Raw genomic sequence first — 23,093 nt, forward strand, 5'->3', positions numbered from 1 at the left:
GTGGTTACCACGGGGGCTGGGTATAGACTTGGTATGGGCCTGAGGAAGCATTCTGAAGGGATGGAACACTTGACTGACTCTTTCTCAGAGCAGTGGTCACATAGACATATATGGATATGTAAAAATTAATCAAGCTTATAGACATTCTGTGTACTCAGTTATAGTTTTAAATGTTGAAAAATTTAAGAGTTATAATTTGGGGAGGGAGGAAATTATCCAAATTTTAAAGCACAAAGATATCATGTTCATGTTATACTCAATAAATATTTGTATAACTCTACTCCAACTCATTCTAATCAAATTCTGAGATACTTACTCTTGATGTGTTGTGCAAATTTTAGTAAGCCGTTCAAAATCTTCACCATTAAATCCTTTTTCTGAATTCCTTAGAGAAGTAACTGCATATGGTTGTACAGTTTTCCATTTTGTTTCTAAATGTAAAATATTTATTAGTCACTGGTTCTTACAAAACATATTTAGGAGAGGAAAAAAGTTAATTGGCACCACTGATAAAGATTGGCATGCAAAATTATCTTTTCAAACAAACCAAAAATTAACACAGTTAAAAATAGCTAAGTGATTACTTTTCAGTATAAGGAAATATCATCCCAGAGACTAAATTAGCCAGTAGGACATGAAATGTGATCAGAAGAAATGCAAATAGTTGTAAGTGTTCTTTTCTTGGCATTCATATGAACAATAAAACACAAAGAAAAACATTTCATCACAATGTAATAGACTGTAGTAAAAAAGCTACTTTTATGCAATATTAACTTGATTTAAAAATACATATTTTCTGAATTATAAAACAGTCAAATATGTTAATTTTCTAAATAGCAACTTAGATTACTGGTAATTCCATGTTCTATGTTAGTCTGTACTCACCCCACTGTTCTTGAATGGCAGAAAGGTTTGCAAGCAATTGCTCGTGATACAATCGTTCAAGTTGAATGAATTTCATTGCTTTCTCATCTGAATAAAAAATTTGAGGAAAACAGAAATCCACACTAATTACAGTAATCCCCATATTTGAAGAGGAATGTCCTAAAAAAGTTGAAAAATTGCAGCTTATCAAAAAATGAGAGGATTCTAAATATTTTTAAATTTAAATATATCTAAAGTAATGTCTTCTAAAGGTTTTGAAGTAGGTACATTTTAATGTAACATATTATGCAGTAGCTACTTGGGTCCATACTTTCTGAAAACAGTAGACACTCAAGGAAGGTTTTAATGCTCAAGAAATATCTGCTTGCTAATATATTTCTAGCAGAGTCAATTAAAAGTAATTTAAGCCAGGCACAGTGGCTCATGCCTGTAATCCCAGCGCTTCGGGAGGCCAAGGTGAGCAGACTGCTTGAACCCAGGAGTTGGACAACATAGTGAAACCATGTCTCTACAAAAAAATAAACAATAATTAGCTGGGTGTGGTGGGGCGCACCTGTAGTCCCAGCTATGCAGGATGCTGAGATGGAAGGATCCCCTAAGCCCAGGAGGTCGAGGCTGTTGTGAGCCATGATCATCATGATCATGTCACTGTATCCCAGCCTGGATGACAGAGTGAGACCCTGACTCAAAAAAAAGAAGAAAAAAAATAATTTAAGGAAATAGGATCTACATGGGAATCCTGGAATCTAAATGCTTCCCTTTTTAATTTTTCTCTTTACCTTTTGTCAGTCAACTATGTGACTCTCAGATCAAGTTTTTTTCTGTCTCAACTCACCTTGTTCCTTTATTATTTCCCACTCAATGCTTTTCTCCCACCAGGCCAAAGGATCACATGCTTAAACAATGACAGAGCCAAAAATTATATGGATCTTTTGTAAAAGATCCACTCGCTACAATGATGGTCATAATTATCACATGATTCCACTTTTCTGTAGATCTTCCTGTGAACTTTTGCCTCCTCATTTCTGTTACACATTATCTGCATTTTATAAGGTCGAGATATAATGTCTAAATGCCTAATTTCCTCTGGGCAGTGTTCTAAATGTTGACTCGAAAAAAAACTGTTTAGTTTTTTGTCCTTCTTATGATCACTCAGAGGTTCAGTTCTCCCTCTTGTTTGCAGTCTTTAAAAAATCCCAAGGATCACACATTAGTCCAAGGAGAAGCAGGAACAATTCCTTTTATTCCTCTGTCTATGACTTAAGTATACCAGTGTTTCCTCAAACTTTATTGAATATACAAATTATCTGAAAAACTTGTTAAAATATAGATTCATAGGTCTGATTTCCAGAAATTCATGAATTTGCATTTCTAAGAAGCTCCTACAAATGCTGATGCTGCTGTCTACACTGCACTACATCATATCCTCATTATCTGGTTAAAAAAAGAAAGAATTCGGCTAGGTGCAGTGGCTCATGCTTGCAATCTTGGCATTTTGGGAGGCTGAGGTGGGAGGATCACTTGAAGCCAGGAGTTTGAGACCAGCCTGGGAAACAAAGCAAAGCCCTGTCTCTACAAAAAATAAAGAAAAACTAGTTGGGTGTAGTGGTGCACGTGTATAGTTCCAGGTACTAGGGAGGCTGAGGCAGGAGGCTTGCTTGAGCTCTCCTTCAAGGCTATGGTGAGCCATGATTGTGTCACTGCACTCTAGCCTGGGTGACAGTGAAACCCTGTTGAGAGAGAGAGGGAGAGAGGGAGAGAGGGAGAGAGGGAGGGAGGGGGGTTGATTCTATCTTCATTTCCATCAGAATTGGATTTCCAACATATTTAGCAAAAAACTGCCACTGTCTGAAGCTGTTTGGGTGACAGGGTTCATGATGGTAACTGCTTATCCTTGATCTAGTCTGAAATGTGATGAAAGCCAACAAAGTTAGGGGGAAAAGCAAATGACACTGATGGGAAAAAAAGATGCCTATGATACATTCTTTTTAGAGAATATAGAGGGTGCCAAAAAAGTATATACATTTTAAGTATGATTTTCACTCAAAAGATTAAGTATGGCACTAATCAAATGAATGCTAGTGACACCATGCAACAGGCAGGACAGTCAAAGAAAATGGCAAAAGCATGGTTGAGTAAACATCATACTACACATTGCTACCGTAATTGAATTCAACTTTAAAAGGTAATACACAGATAACATCTCTTAAAATACATATACTTTTTTGTCACCCCCAGTATATTAGGATATCTCTCCAAAAGAAAAGCAGTTTTGAAAAAGGAGAACAGAAAACAATCAAGAAGAAAACAATCAAGAAGAAAAAGTTAACATGTGGTCTCACTTGACAACATGTATTGTTTATTACTAGTAAAGAGTTAATCTTCCCTTTCCAACTATGTAGCTATATTAAGACAGTCATGAAAGGTACTATGTGTAATACACCTGACATGCTCACTATATGAATATTACTTGATTTGTATGACTTTAGTCTAAAAGGAAAAAAATCTGACAGGTTTTTAGATTTTATTTTTCAGCAGCATGTGTTTTTTTTTTCCTCTTCCTGAAAATGAATATTTAATTGCGGTAAAATTAAGGATTATTTATGAAGGTCAAACTTAGGTGATTCCAGGGAATTTCCTGCAGTGATAGAAATTTTCTATGCCTTGCTTACTGAGGTGGTTACATGGTATATACAACTGTCAAAATCCATTGCAACTATATGATCTATACATTTTATTGCATGTAAAGTATACCTCAACTAAAAAAAAAAATGAACAAAACAGTTCTGTAAGAGTTCTATGAACTTCTTCCTGTAATTAAGAAAAGGATACAGTCCTCCTCCTGGAAATAAGATTCTGCTATCTGTTAAAAACAAAAAAACAAAATAATAACAACAGAAAAAACAGAGAAAATTAAATTAACATTTGGATGAAAAGACAAATTTGGAACAAATTAAGATCTTGAAACCCCAAATGTCTCTGATATCAAACTAAGAAAACTCTTGTATAACTACACTCACCAATTCAGGAGAAAATTGAATATAGACATAAGACTCAATTCTGAAGTCACTCATCTCAAGCAAAGCAAACAGATATACTTTGGTTTTTGCACAACCTCATTCTTTCTATTCTACTTCAAATCAAAGCAAACTTCCCTGATTCATTAGAGCTTAGAAAAACTCTAAAGAATTAGAAAAATACTACAGAGCTTTATAAAAATACAACACAAAAGAAAAAAATGTTTATTATAAATTAAAAGGTAGAAATATGTCATGTCATGTGAAACCTTAACACTCCATTCATTTTGCTTGTATTTCACAAACCCTCAGCTGAAGACTTCATGGAATACTGACATTTTGGTCTGTGTTGATATTTAAGAAAAGGCCAGTTGAAATGCTAAGAGCAGAGCAATGACATTTGTAATATGTACAAAGTGCTGCATTAGAACAAAAGTGTTCTGTAAAGAACACTAGATGTAGAGTCACAGACTCAGGAGCTGGTCCCAGTCACTTACCAGACTCATCCTAAGGCATTTAAATTTTTTTTTTTTTTTTTTTAGTTGGAGTCTCACTCCATCACCCAGGTTGGAGCTCAGGCAATCCTTCGGTCTCAGCCTTCCAAGTAGCCAGAACTATAGGCGCGTGCTACCACGCTCACTAATTTTTTGATTTATGGAAGAGACGAGGTCTCGCCGTTGCCCAGGCTGGTCTTGAACCCACGGGCTCAGGCAATCCTCTCACCTCGGCCTGTTGGGATTACAGTTTTGAGCCACCATGTTGGGATTACAGGTTTGAGCCACCGTGCCTAGCAAGGCATTTAAATTTAAAAATTCTTTGATTCTAGAAGCTTTGAGATGTCTTTAGCTCTTCATTTAGACATGGCATTTACACGAATAGCTCAGTAAAACTAAAAGTATTCACTGATAAATATTTGCATAAATTTGTTGTCATATTTAGAATATTTCATATAAGTACTTTATACTTTTAAAATAGTTTCCACTGATTCTTACTAGGGTCTCAATTTAAAAAATGCATTCTCTTTATAGGACACTATGTCCATTTTCCAGTTAACTGTTAATGCGAAGAGTAATAAAGTACTTGTTAAACCTGCACACTAGCAACAAAAAAGAAATGGCTGTCCTAAACTGTCCAATGGAACAGCATACTTTTAAAGGAAAATACTCGCCCAGTTAAAAAATATTCTGTTAAGGTCGGGCACGGTGGTACACGCCTATAAAGCCCAGCACTCTGAGAGACCAAGGTGAGAGGATTGCCTGAGTTCATGGGTTCGAGACCAGCCTGGGCAACTTGGTGAGAACTCATTTCTACAATAAATCAAAAAATTAGTCAGGCATGGTGGCGCACACCTGTTGTTCCAGCTACTTGGAAGGCTAAGGTGGAAGGATAGCTTAAGCCCAGCAGGTCGAAGCTGTAGTGGCCGTGAGCAGCAAGCCACTGCACTCTAGCCTGGGCGACAGAGTGAGACTCCAATGCAAATAATAATAATAATAATAATACTGTAGATCAAGGTAGATGACTGACTGGACTTAATCACGTCTTTGTAAATTTTCAGTTAACCTTAAGTTTAACTCCATACTTTTGTTATATTAAGGATTTTGTAAAGATAAATTGATTTTTAAGATATTGGTTCTCTTTTTATCAGCTTACTGTTTTAATAATATGTTATAAAAGCACTAGCTTGAAACAGGTAAAACTGCCAGTATTCAATCTTTTTTTAAAACTTATAAAATGGGAATTTCATATAATGGTGCAACCATTGGTGTCCTGATAAATGTTTAGTTGGCTCCAAGGTGCTGAAGAGAGCCCTGATTTGTAGTGTTTGTTCATTTCTGTGGTGCTAATACCCCCATCATGGCTGATTTCAAGTTACCGACATGATGAATGTTACTGGACATGGTTCTCATGTGTTCATGCTAGTAGGTTCCAACGTAACACTGTGTTACGCTTAATCAAAATCAGTGATAACATTTCAACAACAAACTTCCAGTGAAAAATCAATGGCACTGCCTAGTTTCCCAACTATATATATGACATGAAATATAGTTTTAGGTTGCCCATTAAAATAAAATGTCTGGCTCTTCAAAGCCGCGTTCCTTGCCTTTTTGTGTTTATGGATGACTGGCACATGATATATTTATAAATAGCTCACATTTGAGAAGTTTTGAGGGGGGTCCATAAGCCTATGTAATGAGTTTTCCTGGCACTGCAGAAATATAATTTTCAATTAGCTTTCAGATTTCTGTGGCAGTTCTAATACCATAAGGCAATCATGAAGAGAGGGTCATGAGACCCAATAGCTCAAAACCTAAAGGCATTTCTAGGTAAAAGGTCAGTTTGAAAAACAAATATACAAGGTATTTTAATCTGTCATGGGATTAGAGTAAATAAAACACACACACAGTATTTCCCCTACGAAAAGTCTCCTTAGCAAGTCTAGTAGGAAAAAATAAGCTGTGATTTTCTTTGATGTTCCATCTTTCTTTTTTTTAGAGACAGGGTCTCACTCTATCACTCAGGTTGGAGTACAGTAGTGTGATTATAGCTCATTGTAATCTCAAACTCTTCCCGAGGAGCTGGGACTACAGAAACACATCACCACACCTGGCTAATTTTCTTTTCTTTTTATAGAAAGTCTTTCCCTATGTTGCCCAGCTGGTCTTGAACTTTTGCCTTAAGTGCACCTCTCTCCTCAGCCTCCCAAAGTGCTACCATGTCCAGTATATTTCTCAATCACAGGCATAAACCACTGTGCCTGACATATTTCTAAATCTGAAAACTAGTGTTGCAGAGCAGAAAGAATATGGGATTTGGAGGTGAAATGCTGTGTTATAATCCAAGCTCTGCCATTTATCAGATGTCTGACATTGGACACGTCATTTCACATCTCAAGACTTAACTTTCCTAACTTAAAACAGGGACAATAATACCTACATCTGTATGACACAAGGCTGCTTTAAGGATTGAAAGAGACACTATGTATTTAGTATAACACCCAAGACACAGTGCTTAAAATAGTTTTTGATTCTGAGTCTGAACCACAAGCGCAAGATGCAGAGTAGAATTACAATGAAGAAGTTGAAAACTATCTTGAGAGGGCAACAGTTGCAATGTTATCTTGATTTCAGGATTCTTTTACCTACTAGGAACACCCTCTCACAAAGGAATTGTGAAGGGCTATAGTATGAATGTTTGTATCCCTCTCAAATTCACATGTTGAAATTGAATCCTCAATATGGTAGTATTCAGAGGTGAGGACGGGGTCTTTCGGAGGTTATGAGGGCTCTGCCTTCATGAATGGTATTCATTCCCTTATAAAAGAGGCCTAAGGAAGCTTGTTTGCCCTTTCTGCCAAGTGGAAACACAGCAAGAAGATGCCATCTATGAAACAGAGAATGAACATGTACCAGCCATGAAATCTGCTGGTGCCTTATATTTCACTTCCCAGCTTCCAGAACTGTGAGGTATAAATTTCTATTGTTTATAAATTACGCAGTCTAGGGAATTTTTGCAATGGCAGTCCCAATGTATAAAACAGAAGTGAATCTTTTGGCCACAGTCTTATAGAGTGGCTTCCAGAATCCCAGTGGATTCATTTCCCACCTGAATCTGACAGCAGTTGCAGTATAAGCCCACTGAACCTAGAGTACAGAGCTTGATGTTTTTCTTCTCACTTCTATGTGAAAGCTTCTAAATACACAGTTTCAGTTAAACTTTTAAAGCTAACTGTAGTCATATGAACTAACTCAGTATATAAAACATCTAAAAACAAGAGCTTTTAAGTGAAATTATTTAAGAGTTCTAAGAGCTAAAAATGCAAGTATATGTCTAAAGTAACTGTAGTCATATTTCTAGTGATCTGTATAATATCACTTTAAAAATAATAATTTTCCAGGCTAGGCACAGTGGCTCATACCTGTAATCGCAGCACTTTGAGAAGCTGAGATGAGAGGATTGCCTGAGCCTAGAAGTTTGAGACCAGCCTGGGCAACATGGCAAGACCTCGTCTCTACAATAAATCAAAACAAAACAAAACAAAATAGCTGAGCATGGTGGCACATGCTTGTAGTCCCAGCTATTTTTGAAGGTTGAGGCAGAAGGATCACCTGAACCCAGCAGGTTGAGGCTGTGGTAGCCATGATTGGGCCAACACACTCCAGTCTGGGCAACACAATTTTCCAAAATTAATTTCTAGTGATTCTTTCTTCTAAAGATCTCAAATTCATCCCTCTCCATTTCCACTATCACCACTTTAACCTATATATTTTTCTTACCTAATGCCTGAATCATAAATGTCTTCTTTTACTTCTTACATTCACCAAACTTTACATGTATATGTCTCAAGGAATCAAAGTTTGTTAAGACAGGCTGGGCACGGTGGTTCATGCCTGTAATCCCAGCACGTTGGGAGGCTGAAGCAAGAGGACTGCTTGAGCCCAGGGGCTTGAGACCAGCCTGGGCAACTTGGTGAGACTTCATCTCTACATTAAATCAAAAACTTAGCAGGGCATGGTGACTCACGCCTGTAGTTCCGGCTACTTGGAAAGCTGAGGTGGAAGGATCACCTGAACAGAGCAGGTGGAGGTTGTGGTAGCTATGAGCGTGTCACTGTACTCCAGTCTGGGTGACAGAGTGAGACTCCAACTCGGGGGGGAAAAAAAAAAAAAGACAGAAGCCCCTGCTCCTCTTACTTTATTTCCTTTTCCTAAGGAGTAGGTGCTTAGTTTTTCATTTACTTGTATTTTCTAGTTTTTTAAGCCCCTGTATCTTTAAATACCAAGCTTATATTTGCTATTTCTTGATGTTTGTTTTAGTAGGATATGAGGACTGAGCCCTTTGCTCCTCCTCCATCCCAGTTCTACAAGCATATACTCTTTCTCTCAGATATTTACCCATCCCACACTGTTATGCTATAATAATGGGCAGATAAATGTTTAATGTTTAAATAATTCTGAACTAAGCCATGTAGTAAACTATGATTAATTTTCCTTGCCTTGAAAATCTTTTTGTTTTCCCTGCAGTTACTTTTTTCTTTCTTTTCCCCTTTTCTATTTTTTGGGGAGGATTGCTTTCCGTGAACTTCTCACTCATAAAACTTCAAACATTCCATCAAAGTCTAAACCTTCTGTGAATATATTCAGACACATCAAGTATTCATAAACAGGAGAATGATAGAAAAGTCTCTCTAGATTCTTCTGATACATTCTAAACAGGACTGGTTACCCTCTTCCTCTTGGGATATAGCTGTCATCTTAGAATCTCCCTTCACCTAGACTCCATTCGTCTCTCTCCTGAGTAGGATTCCTAGTTTCCTCTCTCTCACATCTTCCTTTTCCTTGGTTTACTCCCTTGATTAGCTGAGGCACATCCTCTAGTGGCTTTCCGAGAAAGGGCAGAAAGGAGAAAACAAAGGCCCTGAGGTAGGAACATCCTTAGTATATTTGAGGAACTGTTAGAAGGCCAGTACACCTAGAAAGAGTAAGAAAGCGAGTTTTAAGAATTAAGAGCTAAGTGGATTAAAGAGCCCGATCATGAAGGGCCTCGTAGGCCATGGAGGATTTTGGCTTTTGCTCTGAATGAGAAGGGAAGCCACGAGAGGGCTTTTTCACATGTGGTGACATGATCTGACTTATGATTTATCTGGACCAAAGTGACTGCCACATAGAAGGAAAAAAACTAAATGGAAGCAGGTAAAAGCAGGGAGGTTTCCACAGTGAGGAAATTACTGTAAGAATCCTGGTGAGATTTGATGGTATCTTGTACCGAGATGGTAGCAAATAAAGGAGGTAAGAAAATGTCAGCTTCTGGGATATTCTGAAGTAGATCTGTAGGACTTGCTGATGGATTGAATTTGGATGTAGTGACAAGTAAAGAATGACTTCAAAGTATTTAGCCTCAGCAACTGGAGGGATGGAGTTGGCATAAAATATAGGGTAAAGACCAAAAAAGCAGTAGACTTGGGAGAAAAATGAGTTTGATTTTGGACATCTTAAGTTTGAAATGCCCATTAGACATCTCAGATGATTAAGTCTGGAGTTCAGAAAAGAAATAGGACAGACTCTATAGGACTGGATGAAATCATCCAAGAAAGTGAATGTAGAATGAGAAGAGATTCAAGAACTGAACCCTGAAGCACTTCAATGTTTAAAAACTAGTAGAATATGGGAATGCAACAAAGGAGCCTAAGAAAGCATGGTCCATGACTTAAGAGATAAAAAGCCAAGAATGAGAGGTTCCAAAATGCAAATAAAGAAAATGCTTCCACATACAGCATGTGATTGACTTGGCAAAGCTTCTAATAGAGCCAGTAAGATGAAAACTGAGGACTGATCCCTGAATTCAACAAAATGGAGGTGACTGGTAATCTTTACTGCAACTTAGGTAGAGTAGTGGGGGATAAAAGTTAGATTGGAGTAAGTTTGAGAGAGAACTGGGTATGGAATGTTACCTAAGTAGAAGTCTTGCCCAGAATGTTTTAACCTGAATAAAATAATGAAAAAATTATATAAATCCTAATTATGGGACATTCTACACAAATTCTTAAGCGCTTCATAAATTCAATGTTATGAAAGTTTTTTAAAAAAGGCAGGAACCATTCTGATTCATAGGAGACTAAAGAATCTTGACAATAAAATACAATGCACAATCCTTCACTGGATCCTGGATTAGAGGGAAATAGTAATACTGAACATCTGTGGAAAAACTCAGGTGAAATTTGAAAATGGGTTGTATATTAAAGTATCTTTGTTTTGGGGAAATTTATGTGCAAGTATATAGGGGTGAAGTGACATAATGCATACCGATGCTTTAAAATGTTTTAGTAGAAAGAACATGTGTGTGTGTGTGTGTGTGTGTGTGTGTGTGTGTGTATGTATGCACCAGAGACACAGAGACAGACAGACAGACACACACACACACACAAACACACACGGGGAGAGAGAGAGAACAGAAATTTGACAACATGTCAACAATAGGCAAATGTAGGTGAAAGGCACAATGTGATGTGTTGGGAATTACTGAGTGAATAAAATATACCTCCATTCCTCCCTGACTTGTGTGTTCCTTGAGAGGTGACAGGATATTTTGTATTTTGGGGCTGAGAAGACAGCCATGGGCTACTTCTGTAGTTCTGATGACTCTGCTTTCTGAAGGCATCAGCATCTCTTTGCTGATTCCCAGCCTTAAATTCCAACAAGCAATCTTTGAATTAGTGACAGTGAGAATTGAGTTAAAGTGCTTAACATTTATTTGGCTTTTACTGTGTGCCAAATACTATGTTAAGTATTTTTACATGCATTATCTCATTTAATCCTCTACAACTTTACAACAGAAGAAACAGAAAGCCACTTAGCTTGTCAGTGGCAGAGCCAAAGCACATACTTTTCAGTCACCACTATATTCTCTAAGCTCCTTTCCCAGGAGAGAAAAAGTTGCTATGTAATGAAGGCTGAGAGATTAGAAAGCTGTCTCAAACCGGGCTCAGTGGCTCAGCCTGTAATCTCACGCTTTGGGAGGCTGAGGTGAGTGGACTGCCTGAGCCTGCAGGCTTGAGATCCGCCTGGGCAACTTGGCGAGACCTCATCTCTACAATAAATCAAAAATCAGCCGGGCGTGGTAGCACGTGCCTGTAGTTCCAGCTACTTGGAAGGCTGAGGTGGAAGGATCGCCAGAGCCCAGCAGGTGGAGGCTGCAGTGGCCAGGAGCGGCCACTGCACTCCAGTCTGGGTGACAGAGTGAGACTCCAATTAAAAAAAAAAAAAAGTTGTCTCAACACTTGTAAATCAGTAACATTTCAGAGGTCAAAAAGGAGTTCTTGTAGTTCATAAAGGAGGTAATACAAATTTGTAAATATATACATTTTTCTGTGTTGGGACAAAAGCTATTTTACTTTTTAAAAATTAAAAATTACTTCTCATTGCACAAGTTAAAATGAAACATATGCAAATGAAATAAAAAGCAGAACTTTCTCTATTCTCATGTACCCCACCCAACTATTTTTATTTTAAGTGAGAATAAAACGCAGCTCATAAATATTTTCATTTTTTCTGAATTAGCTATTATGTAAAAAAAATCTTCCTCATTACTTTCCTAAAGGTCTCCCAGTCTCAGCTCTCCATCTTCTAATTTACCTTCCTAATCACTGGAAGAGTTCTTTTTTATAATCCAAATTTAATTCTGGCACTCTCATAATTTAAAAAATCCCAGCCTCTAAAAGTAAGGCCTTAATTTCATCAGCTATCCAGTCTTACCTCCTGTTTCTATTTCAATCTTAATCTCCAACCATATCCCAGCCATGCCTTCCACAGACAGATCTCTCTTCCTGTACCAGCTCACTTTATTATCTAATGAGCATCTTATAAATCAATCTGTAAAACCCAGATTGAGAGTCACCTTCTTTTCTCTAATGCCTTTAAGGCAGAGTTAATCACCTATTCTGTGCTGAACCTTAAACATATATCTACTCTAGTAGTCGATACAGTAATCTACAATTATTTATCTACACAACTGTTTCTCCTATTCCACAGTGGCTCTCTTAAGGACATACCCTGGCAAGTAACCTTTGCTTCCCCAGTGTCCAGCATAGTCTATGGCACCTACTTGGCGCTTACTAAACTCTTGCTATACTTACTCTTACTCAGCTTAATCACTGAATAAAACGAGTTAGCCAATGTATAAAATGAGTTAGCCAATGTTGAAAGTATCTAAATATCCAAGTATGTGACCACCAGTCAGTAATATGTCAAGTATCCCACCAGTCACCAGTCCAGGGCCACTTTCCCCTAGGCTCATCAATGATGGGTGTAACAGAATCAAGTACAGAAAACTGAATTTTAGATTATTCCAAATTCCAAGGATTTACCATAGTACCTGATGAAGGCAAAGGGGAAGTGCTCTTGAATCCAACTGTTCAACTTCACCTCTTATAAGTGAAAACAAAGATTGCAGAACTAGCTTCGGAGCTTCTAGTTGCTCATTAGCATTTACTTCAGCGGCCTCTTCACCACCGACAGCATGTGAGACCACACTTAGTATTTTTTCTTGCATTGAAGGTGCAGTATCTTCTGAAGAAAGTCCTTTAAGAAGTAAAAATAAATAAATAAATACAGTTTTAAAATGCCTATGTTAGGATAAATTCCAATCATGGTGTGACACCATAAAACTATTGTGCCTGTTAACCATAAATCTCACTATATGAAAAAGAAACAAAAATCCAGAAGCCACAAGTTATTGTCCTCAGTAAGATTGTGCTGACATCTGACTGCTTTTAATAGTATACATGTAAATCTTTTTTTTTTGCAGATTATAATTAAGAGTATTAATAAGGCCAGGCATGGTGGCTCACATCTGTAATTCTACCACTTTGGGAGGCAAAGACAGGAGGGCTGCTTGAGCCCAGGAGTTCAAGCCCAGCCTGGACAACACAGCAAGACTCCATCTCTACAAAAAAATAAAAAATTAGCCAGGTGTGGTGGTGCACGCCTATAGTCCCAACTACTTGGAAGGGTGAGGTGGAAGGATCACATGAGCCCAGGAGGTTGAGATTGTGATGAGTTGTGATAGTCACACTGCACTGCAGCTTGGGCAACAAAGTGTGACCCCTGACTGAGGGAAAAAAAAGTATTCATAAAGAGATATAAAGAAAAGTATAAAGGTTAAAACCTGGCCAAAAGCTTAATTCCCCCAAAGGAACACTGGAGTACAGATACTCTGAAGTACTGGATTATGGAAAATGAAACAAAATTGAACAGGAAGGCATACAAAACAGCTAAAGAAGTCTAGCCTTTACTCCCTAATCTGATAATATTATAACTACTTCTAGATCCCAGGAGTGTCAGGAATTCAGATGCCAGAGCTAATGAAGAGTGAAATGGTTTTCCTAATAAAAAGAAGTAAACTTCTCAAAAATTATTAATAAATAAATGCTTGATCCACAGCTCCTGAAATGCATCAATTAAAAAAAATTTAATTATCATAAATTATGACTTTACTTCTCACTGGAATCTCGGTATTTGTTCCAATTTTCAGGTTCAAATGAAATAGGCTACCTGCCTGTGTGTTACCTTCAGCAGCCTGCCTCAGAGGATCTTGTTCAGTAATAGTGTATATGCAACACTAAATTGAGGCTGCCCTCCCTCTAGAGTATGCCCACATCTGCTTTCTACTGCCCTCTGTTTCAAATCATTTGATTTGAACATGAAACTGACTACTCTGACCAAACTGATCCACTCTTCTAAAATACTCTGTGCTTTTCTGAGCAATTATAGATTCTAACAGCTGGAATATTTTCCTCTCATCTACACCTGTTCATGTTCTACTTTAACAAAATCCATGTCCTTCCCTATGAGTCTGAAGTCACCTTACTTTCCTCTGAAACTTGTATATAGTCTTATATTATGCCGAATTGCCTTATAATAATTGGTATAAGGTCTCATCTTTACTTATTCATAACTCCTGCAGCACAGAGATTAATTTGTGTACTACAGTACTCCAATTATATACAGTCTGGTGTCTTATGCACAAAAATTCTAAGTGTTGCAAATTTTTTCTTTTTTTAAGTTGGCGTTTCACTCTGTTGCCCAGGCTGGAGTGCAGTGGCATGCTCACGGCCACTGCAGTCTCGACCTACTGGGCTCAGGCAAACCTTCCACTTCAGCCTTCTAAATAACTGAAACAACAGGTATAGGAGCAAGAGACTTTAGTTCTGCTATTATTTTTCCAAGTGACATTGGATTAGACATTTTACTCTCTGAACTAGTTTCCTTACCTAAAATGAAGGGATTGGCTAGATGAGTTCTAAGATCCCTCCTAGTTCTCTGAACATCTAAAACATTCAAAATCTCCAGAGATTTTGTTATTTAAGAAAAGTAAACCATCACTGTGAAGAAGCTTGAACAATTAGTTAAGATAATTAAAAGTAAGGTCATCTGCCTAATATGAGTATCTTCTAGTTCTTTTCACATTATATTTTTTAAACCACTGTTCCTCCTTTGCCTAGACTGTAGATTGCATAAACAGTAGCATATTAGGTTTCCAGGCAAAAAAATCAAACTGAATTCCATGCAGGAAGAGTTCTACAACATTACATACCAAAGAGTAGAATTCTGTTTCCAGCTCTGCCAAGCTTTTAGGAATAGAATCATATCACAGCTTAAATAATCATATAAAGTATTATACATGTTATTAAATGACAAGGACATACTTTACCTTAGACACATATAAAATAGGAAAACAAATTTAGCCATATTCTAGCAACATGGAAGTTTAAACCACTTAAAATATGGCCTTATTAGTTTTACAGTGTTAATGGAGCAAATAACTCATATTAGAAAACTATCTGTTGCCAAAGAGTTGGAAGAAGAATGACATGGAAATCAGGGCAACCCTAAGTTCCCAGCCTGCTTGCACTAATTACTAGCTGTACTTTGGCAAGTTACTTAATTTCTTTGATCCCCTCTATTTCCCCCCGGTAACAGGGGGTCTATAACATCTACCTCATAAGATTATTGTGAAGATAAATGAGACAGTGCAGACAAGAAGCAGGTGTGGACCTACCATTGGCCTGAAAAAATGGTTTTACTGTTATTTGAATAAAAAGGATCAAATAATTGGTAAGACAGTTGTCAGGCAGTCTAATTTCTTTTTTAACTTAAAGAAAAACATTCATAGGAAAGGGTGAATATAGCTAATAAAGCTTATATTCCTCATGTCATGGTGAGTAACAGAAATTAATAGAAATTATGTTGAGCATTAAATTGCTTAGTTTATTATTCACCAATATTGTTGGTTTAAATATGTATTTTAAAATATACTGTATCATATAATATGTTACCTTTTAAGATTGCCTTCTTTCACTTAGTAATATGCATTCAAGTTTCCTCCATGTCTTTTAATTGCTTGATAGCTCATTTCTTTTTAGCACTGAATAATATGCCATGAAAGGCAATAATAAAATAAATACTAGCATAATCATGAGTACTTAGACTAACACGTTGCAAACTGACACCTTTATAATATACTAAAAGATTTTAAGATATTAACAAAGCAGTCACGATACATTATGGAAATTTCAGTATTTTTCCATGTGAATTTCAAAATAATTTTGTGTTATTACTTTCAATGTCCCATGAGTCTTACAAAAGTTTGGCTTGAAAAAAGTAAGTCTAATTATACCTCATAATTTCGTACTGTAATTCCTTCTAGCCAAGATATATTTACAGTTAAGAAGAAAAACCAGATCAAAACATATGCTGCCACATGTAATTTACCCATTCACTACAAAATCCCACTCAATATAAAGGAAGCTTTCTGCTTGCCACTTATGAATCCATACAGCTAAATAAGAACAAAAAATTCTATTTACCTTCATCTGTGAAAACCAAACGAGCTACAGTTAAAACTACCTCTGGCTGGGTACAGTGGCACAAGCTTGTAATCCCAGCACTTTGGGAGGCCAAGATGAGAGGACTGCCTGAGCCCAGGGGTTCAAGACCAGCCCGGGCAACTTGGTGAGACCTTGTCTCTACAATATATCAAAAAGTTAGCTGAGTGTGGTAGCGCCCGCCTGTAGTTCTGGCTACTTAGAAGGCTGAGGTGGAAGGACCGCCTGAGCCCAGTAAGTCGACACTGGAGTGGCCATGAGCTATTACTACACTCCAGCCTGGGCGACAGAGTGATGCAAAACAAACAAACAAAAAACTATCCCCATTAAGCAACTTGGTGATGATTTTTGTAAGTATACAGAGATGGTAACAGGCAAATTCATACGACCTAATTTAACTTACAACCTGTCAACTTCATCAAGTTCTAAATGGAGACCACAGATTACATGTACTTGTTGAGGTTTTTGTTTTGCTTTTTTCTTATTTTTTTTTAAGTCTCACTATGTTGCCCAGGCTGGATTTGAACTCTTAGACTCAAGAGATTCTCCTGCCTCAGCATCTCAAGTAGCTGTAAATATAATTTATTTAAAAAAAATATTTGTAATAATCTTGGGTCAGAGATTGGAAGAACTGCCTTAATAGAGAAATTTTATTCAATTTATCATTCCAGCTGAATTCTGTTTCAGTTCTAACATTCATCTGTTACATTCATCTTTGAATCTCTCTGACAGTGGTCAAAAGGCATTCTGTGGAACAATATAATAGTATCCTCTAATGACCTAGGTACTAGGAATGTACCCTGACATTCAGGTCCCCTTTAATAATCTAGCATTGATCTGCCATCTGTGAATATACTAAGGGATATAACCATTTCTCTGCATAATAGGGAGAATGATGTGACCGGATGATTTAAAGGCAGAGTTTCACAGCTAATACTTTAGTAAGTAATCAAGAGAATAAAAAATTATCACAGTCAAAATGAGGATTAAAAAGATGTTACATAGGAGAGACATCAAGCCCTAGGTAAGGACAGTGGCAATGATTATATTTATGATGATGCAGGTTAAGCATTCATGATCTGAGAATCTGAACTGAAATGCTCCAAAATCCACAATTTTTGAGCGCTGCCATGATGCCGCAAGGAAAAAATTTATACCTGACCTCATTTGACAGGTAACAGTAAAAATGCAGTCAAAACTTGGCTTCATGCACAAAATTGTTTAAAATGTTATATAAAATTACCTTCAGGCTATGTGTATATGGTCTACACAAAGTATAAATACATTTTGTATTTAGACTTAGGTCCCATCCCCATGACATCTCATTATATAAGCAAATATTCCAAAATAAAAAAAAAAAACTGAAATGTGAAACACTTCTACTCCTAAGCATTTCAGATAATGGATACTCAACCTGTAGTTATACTGATGACATAAACTAAGCAGATGGGCTTCTTTGAGGATGGGGAAAAGGAAAATCACAGGCCTAACACAGATCAAATACTTAGAATGTAAGTATATTATCTCATATATAGGTTTTAGGGGGAAAAAAATCTGCCTTTGTTCATGCTATTCCCCCTGCCTACAATGTCAGTTTTAAAAGAGCAGGTATAAGATTCACCACTGTGCCCTCAGTACTTAGCACAGAACCTGACAGAGCAGGTGCTCAAAAACATCTTGGGGATAAAATTGGCTAGTATGTTTCATGAAGTGTACTATTAGCCCATAAATATTATGTCACTTGATACTCACAACACCAATTATGAAGCAAATATTGGAAATGATAGAAAAGACAACTGATATTACAAAAGAAATTAAGTGAGAGCACGGGCTCTGAAGTCAGACTGCCTGGGTTTGGCTACTAAGTCTACTGCTTTCTAACTCGGTGACTTTGGGTAAGTCAGTCTTTTTAAACCTTCATTTCCCTATCTGTTAAAAGGGGATACTGCCTTATTATATCATGGACTCTCCTAAGAAACTAGGATAAGATAAGAAATACAATAGGAGACTCTTCTGTGTATCCACAATTGTGTTACCTTTCTTCTTTCAAATAAAAGCACTGCATTTTTGGAAGAAAGGTATTAGATAACAAAATTACATTCACTACTTTTATAAAAACACTTTCTTTGACCCAAGTGTTAAAGGACACTTTCACTCCATTGAGGGTAGATGAAATAAAAATCTGAGAGAGATATACCATCATTCAGAGATAATTACTGACACAAATCAAATTCCACCAATTTCCTTAAGTGTGAACCATGCACCTTTTCTCTGATCATGTCACGTCTTGCTGAGGCTGGCAGGCAGGAGTTGTTCTGTAGAAACATAGCTACCAACACACTTAGAGGAAAGGAATGTGTAATAATTGTTCTGTGACAAATTGTGGTAAGTCAAATATAAAACAGAATTCTTCTAAACACACTTGAAAATTAGCAAAAGTGAGATGGTATAGTGTAACAACTGGACTCAGAGTCTGAAGTCAGATTGTGTGAGGTCAAATCTTGAGTGTCACTTATTAGTAGTATGACACTGGGCAAGTTACTTAATCTCTCTGTGCTTCAGATTCCTCTTCTATAAATTGAGGCTAATTGTAGTACACTTAATAAGGCTGTGGTGAGGATTAAATGAGATAATCCATATAAAGCATGTACCACAGTGGCTGGCATATAGTAAATACTCAATAAATGCTAAATAACTTATGTTTTAAAACGCAGCAAACTGCAATCAACTTAACCTTTGCAGGTTCTTAACAATGAGTCTGAAGTACTATGAATTTTTCTGGCAATTTTTAACACATAACAAAATTTAACATTTTAAAGTATTCAATTCAGTGGTATTATTAAAATATATTAACAACGTTGTACAAGCATCATCACTATCCATTTCCAGAACTTTTTCATTATCCTAAAGAAAAACTCAGTACCCATTAAACACTAACTCCTTATTCCCTTCCTACTTGAGTCCTGGAAACCTCTATTCTACTTTCTGCCTCCATGAATTTGCCTATTCTAAAATACCTCTTACAAGTGAAATCATATATTTGTCTTCTGTGTCTGGTTTATTTCACTCAGCATAATGTCTTCAAGGCTCATCCATATAGTAGCATACACATATCATACTGAGCATATATCAAATTATCATTCTCTTTAAAAACTGAATATTTCATTATATATGTGTGTGATATATATATCACATTTTGTTTATTCACTCATCCATTTAGGTTATTTCACTGACTGTTATGAACAGTGCTTTGAACCTTGATATACAAATATTTTGAGTCCTTGCTTTCAATTCTTTTGGGTATACACCTAGAAGTGTAATTTTTTTTTTTTTTTTTTTTTTTAGTTTGAGTCTCACTCTGTCACCCAAGCTGGAGTACAGTGACAAGATCAGAGTTCACCATAGCATCAAACTCCTGGGTTCAGGTGTTCCTTCTATCTCAGTCTCCTGAGTAGCTGGGACTACAGGTGTACACCACCACACCTGGCTTATTTTTTGTAGAGATGAGGTCTTGCTATGTTGCCTAGGCTGGTCTTGAACTCCTAGGTTCAAGACATCTGCCTGCTTCAGCCTCCCAAAATGCTGGGTTACAGGTGTGAGCCACTGGCCAGCCTATATGGTAAATCTATGTTTAATGTTATCAAGTACCTATCATATTGTTTTCCTAGAACTCTATGATTTTAACTCTTGCGCAATCACTGTCTTGAGAAGTCAATATTTGTAGATTTTTTCTTCATCTCTAAAACACAGATAATATTAATTTCCAAAGATTAATTGGTTGATGTTTTTAATACAATGGCATCCTTATGTAAGAGATGCTATTGTACAAAATTATGAAATAGCAGTACTCTTTCAGGGTGGCTCAATTTAATTCTATGTCTTTGGGTATAGTTCTGGCTATTGGAATCCCTAAAATTAAAAGGCCTTGAGTGCCATAAGCAAAATGGTAGAATAGGTAACTCTAAACTCCCAGGCCTCCACAGAAATAAAAACAAAGAAAAAACAAAAACAAACAAATAAAACCCACCAGAACTGTCAGAACTTATTTTGTCAGACCTCTGGAAAACAAAAGTATGCCTGTACAAGAAAATGACTGCCAAATCAGGAGAAAGACAAAGTCAAAAACAAGAGCAAAGCTTTGTGGTATTTTACCTATCCTTGCCTCATGCCCTTCCCTGCTTAACAGCAGTCTCTAAGACAGCGGCCTGCATCCTCATCCTCAGTTTAGGACCCTTGTCATTTGTTCTGAAGGTAGCAGAACAGATCTTACTTGTGAATCATTGTGTTTGTCATTACCTGTCTGGGACAGGACACTTGCCTCTGTGTTGCCAAACTCAGAACCCATTCAGAGTGGAAAAGCAGCAGGTATGCTGGAAAATACTGTCAAGTAATTTGAAAAACTGCCATAAAAAATAATCTTTTTTATGGTTGAGACATAAAATAGACCATTTAAAGCCAGGGAGAAAAAGCCAGGAAGAGAGTTTCCCTGGGAAATCAGAGCATTCAAGTATTTGTGTATGTTGTGAGATTTAGAAAGCCACACACAATCTGGGACAGGTCGCATGTTTAGAAAAGACCTGAGAAGACCTTATGCTTTCACCACTGGATGATCTATAAGCTCAGCACAACAGGAAGTGAAGGCTGAGACAGAACTATAAACTGCCTGGCTAAATGTTAAAGGAGTACCTGAGCACAGAGTCAGGCTGCAGACTGGAAAAGCAACACAAACTAAGACTTTAGCAGTCATGAACAGCCCACCCTGAGCAAGATGGGAGAACCCAATTTTCAGAATTAGCATATTATAATATTCAAAGTTCAGTTTTCTTTTCTTTTTTCTTTTTTTGGGGTTGGAGTCTCACTGGTCACCCAGGCTGGAGTGCAGTGGCATGCTCACAGCCACTCCAGCATCGACCTGCTGGGCTCTGGCGATCCTTCCACCTCAACCTTCCAAGTAGCTGGAACTACAGGTGCACACTACCACACCTGGATAATTTTTGATTTATTGTAGAGACGAAGTCTCACCAAGTTGCCTAGGCTGGTCTCGAACCAGGGGGCTCAGGCAATCCACTTGACTCAGCCTCCCAAAGTGCTGGGATTACAGACTGAGCCACTGAGATGTCCAGGTTTCAACACAAAAATATCACAAAGCATACAAGGAAACAGCACAGTGTGGTCTACTCAGAGGAAAGAATAAATTGGCAGAAAACATCCCAGAAACAGCCTAGATGTTGAACTTATTGGACAAAAAATTTAAATCAACTGTTTTAAATATGCTCAAGAGCTAAAGGAAATAATAGAAGAGGAACTATAAAGGAAGCCAGGAAAACAATGTATGAACAAAATATCAATAAACAGAAATTATAAAAAGGAATGGGGAGTTATTGTTTAATGAGTACAGAGATTCTGTCTGGGGTGACAAAAGTTTTAGAAACAGACCACAGTGGCTGGGTGCAGTGGCTCAAGCCTGTAATCCCAGCACTTTGAAAGGCCGAGGCGAGTGGCTTGCCTGAGCCCTCGGCTTTGAGATCAGCCTGGGTAACTTGGCGAGACCTCATCTCTATAGTAAATAAAAAATTAGCCGGGTGTGGTAGCACAGGCCTGTAGTTCTGGTTACTTGAAAGACTGAGGCACAAGGATCACCAGAGCACAGCAGGCCAACGCTGGGGTGGCTTTGAGCATGCCACTGCACTCCAGCAAGGGCGACAGGTGAGACTTAAGCGCAAAAAAAAAAAGACCACGGTGATGGCTGCATAACATTATGAATGGAATGTAATTAATGCCACTGAATTGTACAGTGAAATGACTAAAATGGCAACTTTATGTTATATATGCTTTACAGCAATACAAAATAGAGAAAAAATGCTTTCAGTTCTGTGATTTTGTATTATGATCTTTGAGTCATTGCATAACTGAATTTCTCAAACTGCTTTACACATAATGCTGATGCCTATCTTGGCCATAATTCTGGAAGGCAGATCAGCATATGTAATTCCATGTATTTCCTATGCTAGACTCTCTGTATCTTGCTCCTTTTCTTTCCTACATTTCCTCCCTCTAAGAAAATAGTGGCGAGTGCTCACCATTTAAATACCCTCAATTATTGGCTAAACATATTAAAGTGACAAAGAGGAAATATCCCTTTCTTTCCCTCAAAATTAGACACTGGTATTACAAGTAATTCTGAAAATGAGCCAACTTCCTTCTGACCTGACCTGGGGCCAAAGTGATGTGTTATGTAATTGTGGCATAATTACCATTTGCTCTATGTACTACATTCTCTTCCCATGCCTTCAGGCTGCATGCAGCCTCTGCCTTCAGAGGGAGCAATGCAAGGCTGTGGTTAAGAGCTCAGGCTGGAGTCAAGTCTGCTCTGTTAACCTAAGGTAAGCTACTGAAGCTTCCAAACTGCCTCCTAGTAAATTAATGGCAAAGGATTAAATTTGGTAACATACAAAGTACACCCAGAATTTAGGAGACACTCAAAGTGTCAACACTGCTTTTTCATTTGAGTGTTTGGTAAGTGATTTCAATGTCAATACAGGGATGGGAAAACAAAAATAGCCCCCAGACTTCATTTTAGGTGGCCATCTTAAAAATTACTATTAATAATTATTAAGACTTTTGAGGGACAGGACTCAAGAAAGGTTGAAAGACCATATCTTCCATTAGCTAAGTTACCTATGTTTTAAGTGCTGTCTTAGCAGATTCTGAAAGATAGCAAAATAGAAATCTTTTTTGGCAGTTAGATGTCATAAAGGGTACTTTTTTTGAGTGGAAGGAACAAGTCCTTTTAACAGCTTGGTTGCTTTATT

At 37.4% G+C, this 23,093-nt stretch overlaps 1 protein-coding gene across 2 annotated transcripts in view; it reads right to left on the reverse strand.

Moving 5' to 3' along the window:
- Positions 1-12,972, reverse strand: part of CNST (consortin, connexin sorting protein) — a 38,554-nt gene extending 25,582 nt beyond the window's left edge. The window contains exons 1-4 of one of the 2 annotated variants that reach the window (XM_008070351.1): positions 12,771-12,972; positions 3,718-3,748; positions 886-972; positions 317-431 (exon numbers count right to left, since the gene is read on the reverse strand). In XM_008070351.1, coding sequence (XP_008068542.1) covers positions 317-431; positions 886-972; positions 3,718-3,748; positions 12,771-12,947 — 410 coding nt within the window. In that variant the 5' untranslated portion in view covers positions 12,948-12,972. The remainder of the gene's footprint in view (positions 1-316; positions 432-885; positions 973-3,717; positions 3,749-12,770) is intronic. The other variant, XM_008070352.2, reaches the window with a different exon arrangement.
- Between the last annotated feature and the right edge of the window lie 10,121 nt (positions 12,973-23,093).

Source organism: Carlito syrichta, unplaced genomic scaffold, assembly GCF_000164805.1.
Source record: "Carlito syrichta isolate Samal-C Ts95f unplaced genomic scaffold, Tarsius_syrichta-2.0.1 Scaffold313361, whole genome shotgun sequence".
NCBI lineage: Eukaryota > Metazoa > Chordata > Mammalia > Primates > Tarsiidae > Carlito > Carlito syrichta.